This window comes from Nilaparvata lugens, chromosome 1 (genome assembly GCF_014356525.2).
Source record: "Nilaparvata lugens isolate BPH chromosome 1, ASM1435652v1, whole genome shotgun sequence".
Lineage (NCBI taxonomy): Eukaryota > Metazoa > Arthropoda > Insecta > Hemiptera > Delphacidae > Nilaparvata > Nilaparvata lugens.
The window spans coordinates 16,650,333-16,667,872 of NC_052504.1; the positions used below are offsets into that span (position 1 = coordinate 16,650,333).

Below are 17,540 nucleotides of genomic sequence, written 5' to 3' on the forward strand. Positions count from 1 at the left end.
TGATAATGCCGAGTGTCCTGGCTGGCTCAGGTATGGTGTTCTACTAGATTACATGGGTCATAATCATAGTATCCTCATTGATATTTTTAAATAATTTAGCTGCAGAACATTATTTGAGAAATTCCTAGCATTTCACCAAGGACACTATCAACACTATACACAGGAATTGACCCAGGCAAGGATTATGGAACTAGGTTAAGGCTGGCATGGCAAGCTACTAAAGGGGAAACAGAAGATCAAACTACATGGAGTTGAGTTGTTAGTAGGGCAAAATTTAAAATTCAAAAAATTTATCAAACTACTTGATTGATAAAGTTTATTGTAAGAAATTATCAGATAACGAGTTTACTTACTATGAAAATAAAAGAAGTAATTTGAATGAGAACATTTAGTGAACTCACAGAATTCTCAACTTGAAGTTGTTTCTCCTGTATGTTTTCTGATATGACTTTTTAAATTAGATGACTGAGCACATTTGTAATCACAATATTTGCAGCTGAAAGGTTTCTCTCCTGTATGGGTTCTGATATGTCTTTTCAATCGACTTGAAAAAGCACATTCATATTCACAAAGATCGCAGCTGTAAGGTTTCTCTCCTGTATGCGTTTTCAGATGTTTGTGTAAATTACTAGAATTGACACATGTAAAGCCACAAAACTCACAGATGTAAGGTTTCTCACCTGTATGTGTTCTGAGATGTTTCTCTAATGTACTTGACCGAACACATTTAAAGTCACAAAACTCACAGCTGAAAGATTTCTCTCCAGCATGTGTTCTGAGATGTTTCTTTAAATTACTTGACTGAACACATTTAAAGTCACAAAAGTCGCAGCTGAAAGGTTTCTCTCCTGAATGTATTCTGAGATGTTTCTTAAAATAACTTGAATCAGCACATTTATAGTCACAAATATCACAACTGAAAGGCTTTTCCCCTGTGTGTTTCTTAATGTGTCTCTTCAAAGTTTGGAACCAGGGGGTTTTGTAGTTGCAGTCAACACAGCTGTAGAGCTTGGTCTTTTTGTCAGCCACAGATGTCTCAGTATACTTTTCCACTGGAGAATTTGAATGTGTATTCACTCCATCCACTTCTGTTACATTGGTAGTTTCAGATGTGCTGCAGTTTGTAGGCCACAAGTCCGGTTCACACACCACTGAACTTCCTTCTGCCTCTTGCTCAACTGCAAACACCAATAATGCAAATTGTGAATCATTAAAACAAATCATTCTATACTTTCAAATATAAGGGATTTTCATCTACATTTAAGTGCATTTCAAGTGTTTGACACATTTATATTGCTACCACTTCTATTTATTTTATAGCTCACTGCTATCTTAGAATAATTTATCATTTTCTTCTATTATATGACAATTGCATCTATAATATTAATATTATAGATGGAAACAATAGCAAATAAAACCTTTGTTACTACATCCATAATAAATTATGTTTATGTTTCATATGCTCTAGATAATTTTACCATCGAAGCTGAATAACTAAAGTTACCATAACTCACTTTAACTAAGTAATTCAATAATCAACAGAGCTCTTTAAATTTAAAGCCATTCTAAGCAGTTTCACGTCTGCAAGCTATATCAACGGTATGGAACTTTAATAAAAAAACCCAAATTAAATGGCATTCAACGAAATATTATTGTGATTATAACTGCATCTAATACAAACGATGATGTATGCATTTTAAACAACGGAAAGAAATTTATCTGATACTCTAAAAAACTTCGTTTGGTGGTTGAATTTGAAAGTATTTCATGTGTAGGAATTTTTCGAACTGATGCAAGCTCAAATGACCTTAATTGAGATATGATAATAAGAAACCCGTATTGTTTTTCAAAAAACAATATGTTCAGTTCTTCTATAAAGATATGGCCCACTTTTTAGAGTGGCGAGAAGAGTTGAGATAAAAATGTAGTGCCTTAGAGAAGTTGAACTAGAAACAGCAAATCTGATTTAATGAAATTTTAATTCATTGATGAATAAAATTTATCAATGAAACGTTATCTCAAAAATAAAGATCTCTGAGGAGTAAGGTATAAATAAATTATGAGAATAGTGCAATAAATAATGGACTGCAAGTAACCACAAGTATTGGAATATTTGAAAAAAAAACATTAATGTTAGGAATGAAGCTTTCTAAATATTGTGATTGAGTGAATTATACACGTAAGATTATTATATTGATGACTTAAATAGAGTAATTAATAATGATATTTGCAATATGTTCCAGGAGAAGTGGTATGTTATGATTTCCGTAATTCCTGAACGTCAAGTGATTAAAATTATCTTGCCAATAATGATGGAAATGGTGTTCCTGCTTTTTTACGTGAACTAAAGCGTGTCTTTAAACTATGGACTTATAGACATCACGTGACACATTCATAATTATAATAATTCGATTTTGTATTATGGTGATTAAAATGGTTCTAAGTTATACTTGCAGAGTAACTCTTAAATTTAAGTATGGACCAAACTATAACCTACACCATTCTTGCTGGTTATTCAATTGAAAGATTTATATATATGTAGCATGATATTGTAACAGTTAACCCATCAGAAAATTCCATAACAAAATACAAAAACAGCATAACAGCGCTATAAAAAATCAATAAAAAACAAATTTTGGAGTGAATAACATGAAATTGATTTTCATCACAAGAATACATATCTAGAGAGATTGGTTCGATTTACAATTTCCACAAAAACACATACACATGGAGTGCTAGCAATAAAGTTGGTTAAATGAATGAACTAGGATTATCTTTTAGCCAATATGATTCCCACAATCGCTCCAACAGAATAAAAGTATAAAACAACAGAATAAAACAGAATACAAGTGTAATGTGATAAGACAGTAGGAAATCTGGTATGTTGAACTCATACAAACAACTATTCTTTCCTTAAAATTTTAAATACCACGTAAGTAATTATACTTTTCCCTAATCAATAAGAACGAACTAATAATTTATCACAATTTTGAAATGTATCATTAAATCAATTTTTTCTTGATAAATACAGTATATTCGAAATAAAGTTGTTCATTATTAACAAGAATAAACAAATTAATATTCACTTTTGAGCAATTAATTACGACATTGCAGTCAGGTATTTATATAAATAAAAGCTATTAGCATTAGTATACTTACATTAGTGTAGCGCTTTCGGACACTAGGCCCTTCATCAATACTGGCTGTGTCGTAATTAATTGTTCAAAAGTGTTTATTTAACAAGCAGTTCGTAATGGAATCAAACATTGAAGAGAAATTAATATTATATTGATAGAATATTATATTAATATACCGGGATGACTTGAATCTCAGCTATGAACTATAGAAGGCGGTGGAAACTGAAAAGAGGCAAAATTGCGTTCCTATCATTTCCACTGACTATTGTGACTATAATCTACACTTACTGATTGCTTATAAATTAGGAAATTTGAATCAGCAAATAAAAATTAAAATATAAGATTTTACAATAGCCAAGGCGACACGTTAATAATTATGGAACAACCATCGAAATTTGAATCAACAATTATAGATACTGCAGCTCAACTCTTTAGTAGAGATATGACATTGATAAATATAAAAAACATGTACTATTAAACACAATCCAGCTATCAATAAATGTGGACTCCACATGTTTTCCAATCATTTTATTCTACTCAAACGATTAAAACAATACAAGAAGGAAGTAGATATAATGATACAACTTGTAAATAAAAACACAAGACAATTTGGAGTCATCAGATAGGATGACAACTATGTCAATTATGTACAACATTGTCTTAGTAAAAATGTCACTATAGTTTGATGAGTGGAGTTTCCACTAATCACTGACAATATTGTAAGAGCAACATGACTGCAATTGGCAAACACACAAATGTTAGCATCATGCATATCAGGCGGTTGGATGATAATACAATTAATCTCACCATCTGCTTCCTCTTTGATGAATATTTGATTGTATGAATAATCCTCCGTAGGAGAGCATGCAGTGCTGCTGCACTCTGGTGCTTGTTCTTGGCTGCTATCAACTGCAACTGTCGCCATCTGCAATATTAAAATCACAAACAGTGAGACAATACATTTATACTTTATGTGGAAGACACAAAAATGACGGTTCGGTGAGTCATAAAGAAGAAGCGTCAACAGCATTTTCAATTTAATTCAGATTTATTCAATTTAACAAAAATGCGCAATAAGAATCAAAATACAAGTTTCTAATACAAAATTTGTATTATGAAAAACAGGCTTCATGGTGGGGTGTGCTGAATATAATGAGAGGAGGAAAAATACCAAGCTATGATTTCCTGTGCTGACTGGTAGAGGGTAAAGAAGTAAGGAATGAAGGGGGAAGAGGAGTGAAAAGGGGGAAAATGGGAGAGGAAAAAGAGAGATAGATTGATTATAATGCATTTATAACTTCTGCGGATTTACGACTCCAGGTCCTCTCTGCTACATAACTCTTTATATAAAAATTACATTAGATTATTCCAGAGTTTTCAACTCATTTCCTGAGTTTGAATTGCAACTTGAGTGGAGTTTTAATCCGTCATTATCGACATGCTGCCATATTTCACTTAGCTTATTGAGGTTAGATAGTTAGTTCAATTTAATTTGGTTAATTTAAACATAAGGTTTACAAAGTTGCTAACTTGAATGGAATGGATATCACTGAATAAGGTAATCACAGTTTAATGATTGTAATGATTTTTTTTTAATTATTATGAAAATGCAAGTTGAGGCCAGCCATGCACGTAGAAGATTGACAAAGTTAAGAGGTGCAGCTGTACAGATATTTCTCTGCATTACACCTGGGGCCTGTTTCACAAAGGTACAAGTAGGTTACAATTCTTGTTGCCAACCATGGTTTTGGAGAACAGCTGATTACAAGCGTTTCACAAAAGCAGAATTGTAAACTTGTAGTTACAATGAATTTCTAGTGATTTGCTTGCTACGAAGTGTTTCACAAAGATTTTCATTGTAGCCAACAATTTTTGTGGAAATTACTTGTTCGTAACTAAGAAATTTTTACCGAAAGCTATGTAAAGGATTTACAAGTGATCATTGAAATGATTTTAAATATTAAATAAATGTTTCTAATAACCAAAAATGTCCTATATTCCTCTATAATTCATTATTTTGGAAATATATGCATTAGGAAATTAAATTTAATAAATTTCCAAAATAGTCATTAATGTGTTACCTCATTAGTTATGTGTACTATAGTATATATACACAGTATAATATAGTATACACTATATATATTCACAGTACGTATACTGTGTAGGTTACAAATTCAGCAATCAATGAAGTAGACTGTACAAAAACATTATATTGCTTTCAAATATTTTCAAAGTAATTAATAAAAAGTACAAGTAACCTTTTTAAAGGATGAAAAAAGGAAATTATCATGAAATTGGGTTATGTTTACTATTGAAGTACTTGTAGACTTGTAAAATTGTAAACTTGTAGATCATACTTTTTTTGTGAAACGTGAGTACTTGTAAACTTTTAACTACAAGTACTTGTGCGTAAACATGGTTGGTAACAATACTTGTACCTTTGTGAAATAGGCCCCTGGACAGGCAAAACGTGAACAGGGTGAATTAGGGATAGTTAAAGTAAAAAGGGCCATCAAGTTAAGATAGAATACATGCCTGGTTGGCGGTTGAGCCACTGTGTGAGGATGACTCATCTTCGACGTTGCTAGTTGCAAATTCACTTTCTCCAAATTCATCGTCCTGCTTCTCGACCTTGATCTGTGGGCAAAAGAAAAGGCTTGTGTTTATTGAAATCTGGATAAATATTAAGCAAGGAATAAAAAGTGGTTAGTATTAGAATATAGGTGTTACAGCAAGTGACCTAGAGACTATCCCGAATCTGTTCTATATATAACGCGGGGACAATTCTGCCGATGTAAGCTATTCCTCCTATTATTCAATTAATTCTTGAGCAATCAACTCTACTAATAAATAACAATTGTATTATGTATTTATATTCAAGTAAACACATATTATATTGTATTATTTGAATATTTTTTGTTGAAATAAATATTATATTTTGAGGAAATAAATTATTAGAGTTAATTTATTAGCTCAAGCTTAGTGGTGATGATGTGATGGAGGCATATCTGGTCATGGCGTATCATGCACGTTTCCACAAGGTCTGCTAATGTGGGGTTATTCAGCCAAGGTGGAAATACTAACGCTGCAAAAACGGGCTACTAGGATTTTTACTGCAAGCCAAAATCTTGCACATTGCAAACCATTTTTTGTTTTGTTGAGCTGGGTATTTTAACAGTAGTCAGTCACTTCCTTCTTATCTGCCTTATGTACGTCAAGAAGAATCAATAAAACTATAAATCATTAAATGGAGTGATCCGTGGTCTAGTGGATAGAGTGCTTGCATAGCAGAATAGAGATCCCGGATTCAAACCCTCTCAATACCAAAAGTTTTTTAACCAGATCACTCCCGTGTTATCGGATGGGCACGTTAAACTGTCGGTCCCGGCTGAAGTATGACAGTCGTAAGGCCCATTGACGGCTTAAATTATGTATTCAGGCGGTGGGACCTTCCCGCAAGGGACTCCTCACCAACAAAAGCCATACGAATTTACTTTTATCAATAAAAATCGGACTGCGGTGCATCACTACAACACTAAGCATCGAGTGCTGTTTAATGTCGCCAGGGTACCAGCGGCTCTAGAGATCGCGGGTAGGCCTAAGCTATTGAAGTTCAGCACTACGATACTTCAACAGACTGCCTGCAGGGGTCATCTCATCTTGAATTTTAGCGTGTTCGAGAGAGAGGTGACTGGTTTCTTGTGAGCCGGGTTATATTATGAAAGACAATATTTCTTGTCGAATATTTTTTCAATTAATCGCCTCATTTTTAACGGTTTCATTAAAAATTTTAGCTAAATTTTGGTCATACTGTACTATGATAGATGATACCATGATATTTTGGCTTCCACCGGGTTAGAATTGTGATGACAAGTCGCCCGGAAATTCCAAAAGTGTGAGACGGTCATTCGGTTGAAATATTTGGTTAAATGTAGTTTAAAAGAAAAACGAAAAATTAAGAAACTACTTGTCTTATTCTAGAATACTAGATTAGCCATAGTCGACCAGTACCGCTCTGCGCTAAAGGTGCGATTCCCTAGGCTCAAAGCAAAAGCCCCTATAAATTCTTTAGATTTAATAATTTATTAGATATAAATAAAAAAATCAATATAATAGCAAATACTTCATACAAAATAGAACATAAAATTGAATAAATATATAAGTTGGTTATGTCAGGACCTCCTAAATACCGGACCTGAGCTTACAAACAAGATGGCCGCTGTAGGTGGTGGACTAACTTACTGCCATCAGCTAGGTTCCAGCTCTCTATAATAACTTATTACTGCTCTAAATCATTTTTAAGAATTTGAATAAGGTTCTTATCGAAGAAGTAATTATTTGATAGGGTAACTGGACTTTATTTATTATCATGCACATGCAAGTGCATTCTCATGCACGTGAATTCACATGCACTTAGCTTATAATTATCGTTATTTTATTCTAGCATAAGAATTCAATGTTTTCAATTTTCGCGACTTTGCTTGCTTAGGCAACTGATTATTATTCTTCATGTTTTAGTAATTGTTCAGAAATATATTGCCTAATAGGCCTTCGCATAAACATCATACACACAAGAAAGTTTTTTGTTTGGATTCGTATTTGGAAATTGATCAATCTGATAAATTTAAAATTGTAGTACCTACATACATTTTTTTGGACTCAAAATAGTGTTTGAATTAAGTAACATAACCTTTAGACTGTGTATTCCAAATTAAGGTTTGAAGCAGTTTTGGGCAAATGCCTGTTTTTTTACCTGAATTGTATTTGCATATGAATTATAAATTATAATGAGCTAAATTATAATACTGTACCTTTACACACGATTCAATTGTGTTGTAAGAAGGCTGATTTGGAAAAATTGTAGGGAAGGCACCATCACATAGTTTTACTTTTTTTCTTGGAACAGTCACATAAGAACCATCTTCACACAAAAACTTGTCTTCTTTAATAATGTCTGATGCTCTAAAATGATTGATACAAACAGCCGAATTGTTAGTGACTTTATAATCTTTCCTACGGATACACCTTGTCCACTTTTTCCTAAGCTCTTCATCTTTGGGAAAAGTAAATATTGTCACTAAGGGGGTTATTCTATAATAGTTCGATTTACACCCAGGGACACAACAATTTCTAGGCATGTTCAATTAAAACAGTTCATACTCATTGTAGCATGTTGTTGTATAAAGCTAAATGCTGAGTTGCGGATGATAAACAAAAAGTAATCTACGGTTGAATATTATAAAAATATTGTTGATTAAAACACTTTGAACACTAAATAGGTGTTACACTTACACTTCGAATACTCAACACGGGGGCCCTCAACCCCTCAACACTCACTATACATTTTGAATTCTAGAAACTTTACTATTCACAATTTGAATTCATTAAAATACTTTATATTAAAGTGCCCCCAACTACTGAAGTTATGAATCTGAAACCGGTTTCAGTGGATTTCTCGTCAAATTTTACATAAGATTGCACTAGTATGAAACAAATTGTAGCCATAAAAAAAATTGATATAAAAATTTTGAACTTTCCGCCATGTTTTTTCAGCTAATCCTTGGAAATCGACAACAATGTTATACATAGTTGATCCCGTCCGTCTTGACCTCCTCTATCGATCTATGTAGGTCTCAATGCTGGATTCCGCGGCCCATATACTAAAGTGCAGCCAAACACGGGGCTTTGAATACTAAAGAAATCTAATTTGAATCTTTATTACATTCTAAATAATCAACTATAGAACGCTAAATGATCAAACTAATTGATCAAATTCTAAATTCTGTGAGTTGCACCTTCATTTCTGTCTCAATGACCTTGGACAAAATTGGGACTATTAATATTGGTCGTCCCAATTTTGTCCAAGGTCATTGAGACAGAAATGAAGTGAAACTCACAGAATTTCTGGAGGGGAACGAAATCCTGGCAAAATCCCAACATGGCTTCAGAAATGGGCGCTCAACTACAAGTACATTGCTCACCTTGACCAGCAAGATACAAAGTGCTTTTGAGGGTGGTGAAGCCCTGGCCCTCACAATGTGCGACCTGAGTAAGGCTTTTGATTGTGTGCCGCATGACTTACTCATCAAAAAGCTTGAAATGTATGGCATGAAAGGTACTGTTTCAAAGGTTTACAAGGTATGGCTTGTAAACTACTTGCAAAATAGAATGCAAGCTATTTCAATAGAGGGAGCGACTTCAAGAATCAGGAGAGTAGAGCATGGTGTACCACAGGGTTCAGTGTTGGGACCCTTGCTGTTTATTCTCCTCATGAATGAGTTCACAGCAAACGAGGAAGTAGTGATTTTTGCAGATGACACTACAATAACATCTGCAGAACTGCTATGCAGCGCAAAAAAAGTGGTTCTCAGCAAACAAACTGAAGCTGAATGAGGACAAAACAAATACCCTCACTTACTCACTGCGACGGCAGGAGGCAGATCCGGTCAAGTTGCTTGGCTTCTAGCTGGATGGAAGGCTGAGATGGAGTCACCATGTGTCGGAAGTGTGTCGAAAGCTTTCCAGGGTAATATACCTGCTAAAAAAGCTGAGACATGTGGTAGGCAGGGATAGTTTGGTGATGGCATACCACTCACTCTTTCACAGCCACATCATGTATGAACTAATCCTGTGGGGACATGTACCAGCAGCAAAGGATGTGCTGCTCCTCCAAAAAAGAGCAGTCCGAACAATCACATTCTCGGGAAGTAGGGACCACTGTAAACCTCTCTTCAAGGGTATGGGGATCCTCACCATCTACAGTCAGTACGTGTTCTGCTCACTATCACACCTGATGGACAACCAAGAAGACTGGACGAGAAGAGGTGAAATCCACAGCCACAATACACGCCGAGCTGCTGACCTTGAGGCATCCCACACACGATTGAGCAGCACCTACAACAGCTACCCTGCAGCAGCCATTCGAATGTTCAACAGGCTGCCCAGCGAAGTGAGAAATATACCAAGAGATAAACTGCTTAGCACAGTGAAGCTGAAGCTGAACGACAGGCCACTCTACTCATTTGCTGAGCTTGAGGACGAGCCCCTTTTTTGAATTAGTTCTACTCCAACGACTAGCCAAAATGGCTACCAACCAACCTTGTTTATGACACTGTCTATCTGGAATCCCCAGTCTTCGACAACGACAACAAGTATCAAGTAAGTAAGTATCAAGATCAAATTATAAAACTCGCAAATTATATTATAAAGCCCGTGACATTTTTATAGAAACGTTACTTAACTACAACTAAATACTAAAAACTGATGACAGCATAACCTGAGTTGAGATACCACCACATATCGGCGCCATTTTACCTAGATTTTCACACAGGTGCAGGTCCGGTATTTAGGAGGTCTTGTTATAGTCTAGCCGCGACGACTATTAATCTAGCAGCTCTACATTCTAAAATTTATCAAATCATCAAAATAAATCATAAACGTAATAACAATAGAAATTCTCATGAAAAATAATTTTATATCATTTTTACACGATAAGAAACAATAGCATAAATTTAAGAGAAAAAAAAGCAAACATTTTTTTAGGTTATGTTACATAGAAAAATATTTTTAAGGACTCACCTCTTTTAAATTAGAATCCATTTTTTTAATACGTCAACTAAAACAAGAAACTTTTGAGAAATAATATTTATTATTACAAATTTTATACAGAGAAATAATATAACTCCTGGTCCTGGACAGAAGGTTCAAAGTTTACAAAAATACAACATAAGACATTGATACTGTATCAGTTTGTGTTGTGTGGGGTCGCAGAGAGTCGCCAGCCCTTAAAACCACCACAACAAAAAAAATTGGGACGAATTGGGCTATTTCGTCAAACTGGAACGACGACAAACTTGGTCGCTTCACGCACACGACAAGCTTGGTTTACTCGCGGAAATCAACGCGAAAAATTCTATTAACCAAACGTAAGCAACAAAATTTTCTTGTTATTGTTTGTGGTACCGTTAGCAGAAACTGATTCAAAACTCACTGGTATATGAAAGCTCAATTCATTAAAGTATCCATACTTTTTCAAAACATAGACTAATTAATATAAATAAGAATTTAATTTCAACATAATATTAACGTTTGTATAAGTAATAAATTGTATTCCATTTCATTCATCATATTCAACTATCAATAATTTCGAGTAACTGGTCAACAGTCAACGGTTCGGTCAATGGAATTTTTCTATTGAGTGGAGCCAGGATGATGATCGTTAATAATGATCATCAGAATTACTAACCTATAAAATAGATAACCCAAATTAACCACCTTCTCTGATCTGAGCCTATAAATATCTCAGTTTTGTTTCCAATACAGTTAGATATAAGAGAAAATGATATCAACATTATGTTTTCATAAATTTAATTATTCCCTAAATATGATGGAATTCCCCAATTCATGAATATTACTAAAATCAATGATAACTCCTATAAAACTCTCTTAATAGGCCTATCCTATCCCCAGTCGCTATCGGGAGCTCGATGAGAGAGGTTCTTATCTGCTAGCGTATCCTAGCCTGTCTCGCTCAGCTCAATGTTCTTGCCTGCTATAATATTCAGCCTATAACTTTACCGTGTAATTGAAATTGACGTTATTATTTGAAAATTATTTTTCGATTACTAAGCAGTGTATAGCCGCAAGATGAATAAATGTTTGAAGTGCGATAAAAGTGTGACCGGGTGTAATCCTGAACAAATATTACACTATCCACTTCATATGACAAACAAATGAATGATATTAAGGAGGAAAATAATAATCTTAAGCAGAAATATGATGAATTAAAAACTAACCTCACAAGCGCTAAACAAGAAATTAAAGAAGTCAATTTAAAAATTTCCAAATTAGAACAGTATAGCAGAAAACAAAGCGTCGAAATTTGCGGAATCCCTTACACAAACAATGAGAACATTTATGCTATATTGGAACAGTTGGCCCAGGCTTTACATATAAAGTGGTGTCGCAATGAAATAAGTATCGCTCATCGGCTGCCTGGACCTAAAAAAGCGATTATAGTTAAATTCGTGCGTAGAACGACGCGTGCTGACTGAAAGAGGGACCTGAACACGGCACACATAAGCGGAGCCTTCCACACTAATACTCCCGTATTCGTGAATGAACATCTGACTCAGCACAACAAGACCCTCCTCAGTCATGCCAGGAGACTGGTGAGAGAGGGACACATCGCATACGCATGGGTCAAGGATGCTGCAATACTGATCAGGGCCACGGCTGCCTCGAAAGTCGTCAAGGTTGAGACGATAGACGACCTCAATTTCCCGGGCTTGGAAGCAGCGGACGGGATCTCAGTGGGTCGACAACCGGCAAGTCCTTCATACACTGGTGCCCAGGTATCTGCTGATGTTGGCATAAATCAGCCGACGAACAAGTGAACACCGAATATCTGGTAACTTATTTATGTATTCATCCATAAGGTCATATCGAGAAAATAAAAGAAGACACAATCAAACTATCAAGGACTATTAAAATGTATGAATAACGTGAAGTAACTAGAGAGTATTATTATATTTATTTTATTTACAACTATTGAATTGCGATTTCAACAAGGTATTTTAGGCAATTCAATCCTTCTTGAACTAATGAAAACGAAATATTCCTTTTTTAGTAACTTAATAACTTCTCTCATAAATAATCTTTATTTGAAATAAATTTTATATTATATTAAATGAATAAAATTATTTTAATAATATAATAAATGCAGAAACTGCTGTCTGCTAAAAACAAATACTTACAGCTTATTCAATTATTTTTCATCAAATACAAAAATTGCATAGATATGTGTGGAATATACCTGGAATTGCAAATTTCATTAGGCATATTAAATTTAGTCTTTAATAATAGGCTTTTTTTAATAACTTATTAGTCACATTAATTTAGAGATATCCCATCGAGAAGAGTTTACATTCAATACTGAATTGAATGATACTTGTAAAAGCCAATTTACATAAATTGGCTTAAATTTACATATAGAATAATAATAACTTATTAGTCACATTAATTTAGAGATATCCCATCGAGAAGAGTTTACATTCAATACTGAATTGAATGATACTTGTAAAAGCCAATTTACACTTGTAAATATGTTATAAATATTTAGTTAAGGATTGGTAAATCTCTTTAGTATGGGAAATAGAATTTTGAAGAAGGCAATAATTATTTTAAATTAGTTGTTTTTCTACTTGCTTGATAAATTGAAATTAAGGATTGTTATATAAATTAATATTGTAAGTACTACCGTATTAATAGTCTTGAATTGCTGAAATCAAATATCTACTGGCAGAATCATACGGTAATATAAGTTTCAATCACTCGCAATAATTGCTTCTTAATAAAATATAGTGTTGCAGCTGATGCCTTATCGCAATAATTATCTTGTTACAAGCAAGAATTAGGAGAATTATCTCATGAAAAGAACAAACGCTGATTTCTATTTTTAAAAATGAATGATATCACTTTGCAGCTCTTGATAGATCAATATTGTTTCGAGTTATTTTTCCATTTCTTATTGCTAGACTGGTCTTTAGAAATTTATTCTGAAATGTATATAGACATACTCTTCAGACGAACTATTCTTTTTTGGCTCTTGATTGTTTGGTTTATTTTGTTGTCTCATATTTCTTTATTCATTTATTCAAATTTATTAGTATTGAAACTCTATTCAGTACAATTAATGATAAATAAAAGTTAAGTTTTTTCACTTTCCATGACGTTTGAATGAGATGAAATATTATATAATTGGAAGAGAAACTAGCGATAAATTTTTATCAATATCTAATGTTTGATGATAGGTGGTCACTCAACAAACATGATGTGATAAATTGTATCTATTCTAATTGTACATAGAAGCCTATAAAAAGTACATTTCACTTCTTGTGAAGAGAATGATTGTTGTTATGAGCTTCGATTATGCGATATTGGAAAACTATTATTGAGTACCTAATAATTATATAAATCAATATCTCTCATTTTTCTCTTTTATTCTGAGTACATTATTAATTATCACTGCCGGTGGGTTGTTCATGTAATCAATTTATGCGGTTTATCTATTTTATTTATTCAATTTTGTTTAAATTCCTTAAGTCATGATCAATAGATATGTCTCTTATTTATTACTTCATATTTACATTCTTTTTCTATACATTTTTGGTTGGGGTTTGTAGGTCTTTATTATATTATTTCTTGAGAGGGCTGAGCGAGGTAGGGTTTTTTTTCTTTTCTTCAACGGTCGCATTGGTCGTTGAGCCGTTATCGGTCGGGTTTCCAATTATCTTTCTTATCACCATAAATTCTTTCTTCGTGTTCTTCCCTAACTAGTTTATTCTTTAATATATTCTTCTATGACATTCAGGGACATTCACTTGGATGAATATAGACATATTGAATGTAAAAGTATTGAAGCTTTTGAGGTGAATAACGTTTTTTCCAATGGTGAACATTTCCTAAAGTTCATATACTTGAATATCAGGAGCTTCAATAAAAACTTCGATAGCTTCATAGCTTATCTACAAGGAAGTAACGTAATATGGGATGTGATAATGCTGGGAGAAACTTGGTTGGGGGATGATACGGCGGGTATTCAATTAGAGGGTTACAGGGTTTTCAAAACAAGCGGATGGAGAAACAGAAATGATGGAGTGATTGTGTATGTGAGGGAGGGAGTGAGTGTGAATGAATGTAGACAGATGGAGCTGGCCCACGTGTATGGTTTAAGTATAGATATATCATTCCAGGGAAAAAATATAAACCTTCTTTCGGTTTATCGTACTCACGACAGTGATCTGGATGAATTCACCGAAGCATTGCATAACTATTATAACTCTTTCAATATAAATAGCTTCTGTATTCTGATGGGTGACATTAATGCCAATATACTACAAGCAGATAATAAAACAGAAAGATATCTTGATATGTTGTATGAAAATGGTTTCATGAGCGGCATTGATAAATATACGAGGGTACAAGGAAACAGTAAGTCATGCATAGACCATATCTTTGTCAGACACGAGACCTGTGATAGTCTAAAAACAGCGGTAGTCATGACTGATGTAACCGACCATTTCAGTATTGTATTAGAAATTTCATTCCCAAGAATCAATTCATCGAAAAAAGAAGATAAGTATATTGAAAAAAAACTCTTCATGAGTTAATCAGCAAGTGTGTTTGGAGTAATGTTACTAGTTCTCAAGACATAAATTCATCATGCAATTTGTTTTTCTAGTAGGGGTAAAGTGAGACTTCTGGAGAAAAGCTGCCCCAAACCTGGCTCAAACCTGCCCCAAAGCTGCCCCCAAATCTGCCCCAAATCTGATTCTTGGTTCTAACCTTGCCCAATCCAATGTAATCTCATCTAACCTAACCTAGCCATACCCCTAATCTCACAATAAACCTCAAATGAAGATTTCCCACTTTTTTGGAAAAAAAACTAGATCCAGCTTTTTTTTATTTCTTGAATAACTAAGAAACCGTTAATTTTACAAAAAATCTACAAGAGTAACTTTTTCCAGTAAATCTAATAACGAATCCATTGACACCCCATTTGTCAAGATTGAACAAAAAATAAGGATCTCATGGGAAAACTAGATCCAGTTTTTTTATTTCTCGAATAACTAAGAAACCGTTAATTTTACAAAAAATCTACAAGAGTAACTTTTTCCAGTAAATCTAATAACAAATCCATTGACACCCCATTTGTCAAGATTGAACAGAAAAAGTAGATCCAATTTCTTGAATAACTAAGAATAATTTTTTTCAGTAAATCCATTATTTTTCAAGGGATCCTAACTCTGAAACTAAGCACACAATAATATGTTTATGTTGAGACCTTGCTTAAACCTCAGCACTAAACCCCCCCCCCACAAGGGGGGGGGGTTGGGGGGGGCTTGACCCTCTGCCTTTAACCTGAACTACTTGAAAACTCACCTCAGGTTGTATTAAACATTTATTATAAAAATAGATCATGAGTGTTGATAAATTTGGTCGATATTTGTATGATAAAGATAATAATAGTGATATTAATGTTGATATCAAAAATTTGATTCAGAATTTTTTCCATTTTTTACAATGTATACCATTAGCTGCAACTTTCATACCAAACATCAATCTCAATAATGAAAAAGAATGGAAGTATATGACTGATCCAAACTTAATCCAACAATTCTCACTTTCTTCTGGAATCTCTTTTAAAGAATGGTATGAAAAAAATGTAATAAATATAGGTGAAAAATCTTAGGTTTAGGTGAGTACACCCAGAAAGAAATTGTAGATGTAGGTGAGTACACCCAGAAAAAAATGTAGGTTTGGTTACCCAGACCAAGAACATTATTCAACTTTAATGAAAAATCTAAGCTCATATAGATAGCACAGTCAGTATTTTGCTTTGAAAGAAGCTGATAAATTGAATAATAATATAAAATGCTTTAAAATTAAATTTGAAGAAAATGGTTGAGATCAAGACAAGAACAATTCTATAAATTAATGGGATGATACTGAAGGTAAAATATTGATACATTTGTAGATTAATACTTTTGATTTGAATCTTGTCTAGTTTTTGTTATTTTCTAGAAGATTTATAATACTCTTTTTACTGTTCCACTCAGTGGTTTATATTCAAACTCATTATCATAGAGGATTAAACAGTAGGCACTGGTTTTTTCTGAGAAATTATTTGTTGTTTCCAATGTCAACTTTATGTCTATTGCACCAGATTTCAATAGTTCATTTTGCTTACTACAGTCTATAACAACCAATGGTGCATATTCATCAAATGTTTTATACTCAATTGATGTACTGCTGTTATAAGGATAGTATTCATTTTGGAATTCAGAGAACATGTGATACAATAAATGTTTATTACCAACAATATTTTCATAGGGGAATGATTGAGCATTTAAATAGAGATTAACATTGTTCAGATTACAGAAATCGAAATGTGACCTGTTAGCAGTTATAACATTTTTCCTATTCTTTTGAAATCCAAGAATAATGAATCTAGGTTTCAATATGTTTGAAGTTGTCTTAACTGTCCATTGAAGATTAGTAGTTTCAGGTAATTGTGGAAATTCATGCAATTCCCATGATCTGAATGGAATGGTAATTGGTATATCACTATGTGTTAAACTCAGCAGATCAAGACGAACAGTGTCAGAAGCATGTATATAGGGTACTTTCCATTGTAGTTTTGTAATATCAATTTTCACCGATTTTGCTGTCTCTGATTCAATACAATTTAAGTCTGATGATGATCTTAATAGAACAATTTCCTGACGAACATTTAATAGAACTTTTCTATAGTCTTCCATTACACCTAACCACATATCCAAAGGAATGCAGAAGCAGAATTTATCTAAACTTTTCCATCCAGTCAACTTCCATCCTGCATTC

At 33.6% G+C, this 17,540-nt stretch overlaps 2 protein-coding genes across 8 annotated transcripts in view; one reads left to right on the forward strand and one right to left on the reverse strand.

The window, feature by feature from the left end:
- Positions 1-299: 299 nt before the first annotated feature.
- LOC111060796 (zinc finger protein 525) lies at positions 300-10,902 on the reverse strand. 6 transcript variants are annotated; one of them, XM_039432087.1, is made up of 5 exons: positions 10,414-10,463; positions 7,949-8,360; positions 5,673-5,774; positions 3,945-4,062; positions 300-1,178 (listed from the first exon to the last, which is right to left on the reverse strand). In XM_039432087.1, exons 2-5 carry the CDS (start codon positions 8,273-8,275, stop codon positions 409-411), a joined length of 1,317 nt encoding a protein of 438 aa, XP_039288021.1. In that variant the 5' UTR covers positions 8,276-8,360; positions 10,414-10,463; the 3' UTR covers positions 300-408. The 6 variants fall into 6 exon arrangements, with proteins under 6 accessions (XP_039288021.1, XP_039288039.1, XP_039288030.1 ...); XM_039432105.1 differs by having other exon boundaries at positions 7,949-8,190; positions 10,414-10,436; XM_039432096.1 differs by lacking the exon at positions 10,414-10,463 and adding an exon at positions 10,236-10,382 and having other exon boundaries at positions 7,949-8,330.
- The window catches only part of LOC111052821, a 32,442-nt gene continuing 24,895 nt past the window's right edge, over positions 9,994-17,540 (forward strand). Inside the window, exon 1 of one of the 2 annotated variants that reach the window (XM_039432176.1) lies at positions 9,994-10,295. The gene's annotated coding sequence lies outside the window, so the exon portion shown is untranslated. Of the gene's footprint in view, positions 10,300-17,540 lie in introns of both variants that reach the window. The other variant, XM_039432184.1, reaches the window with a different exon arrangement.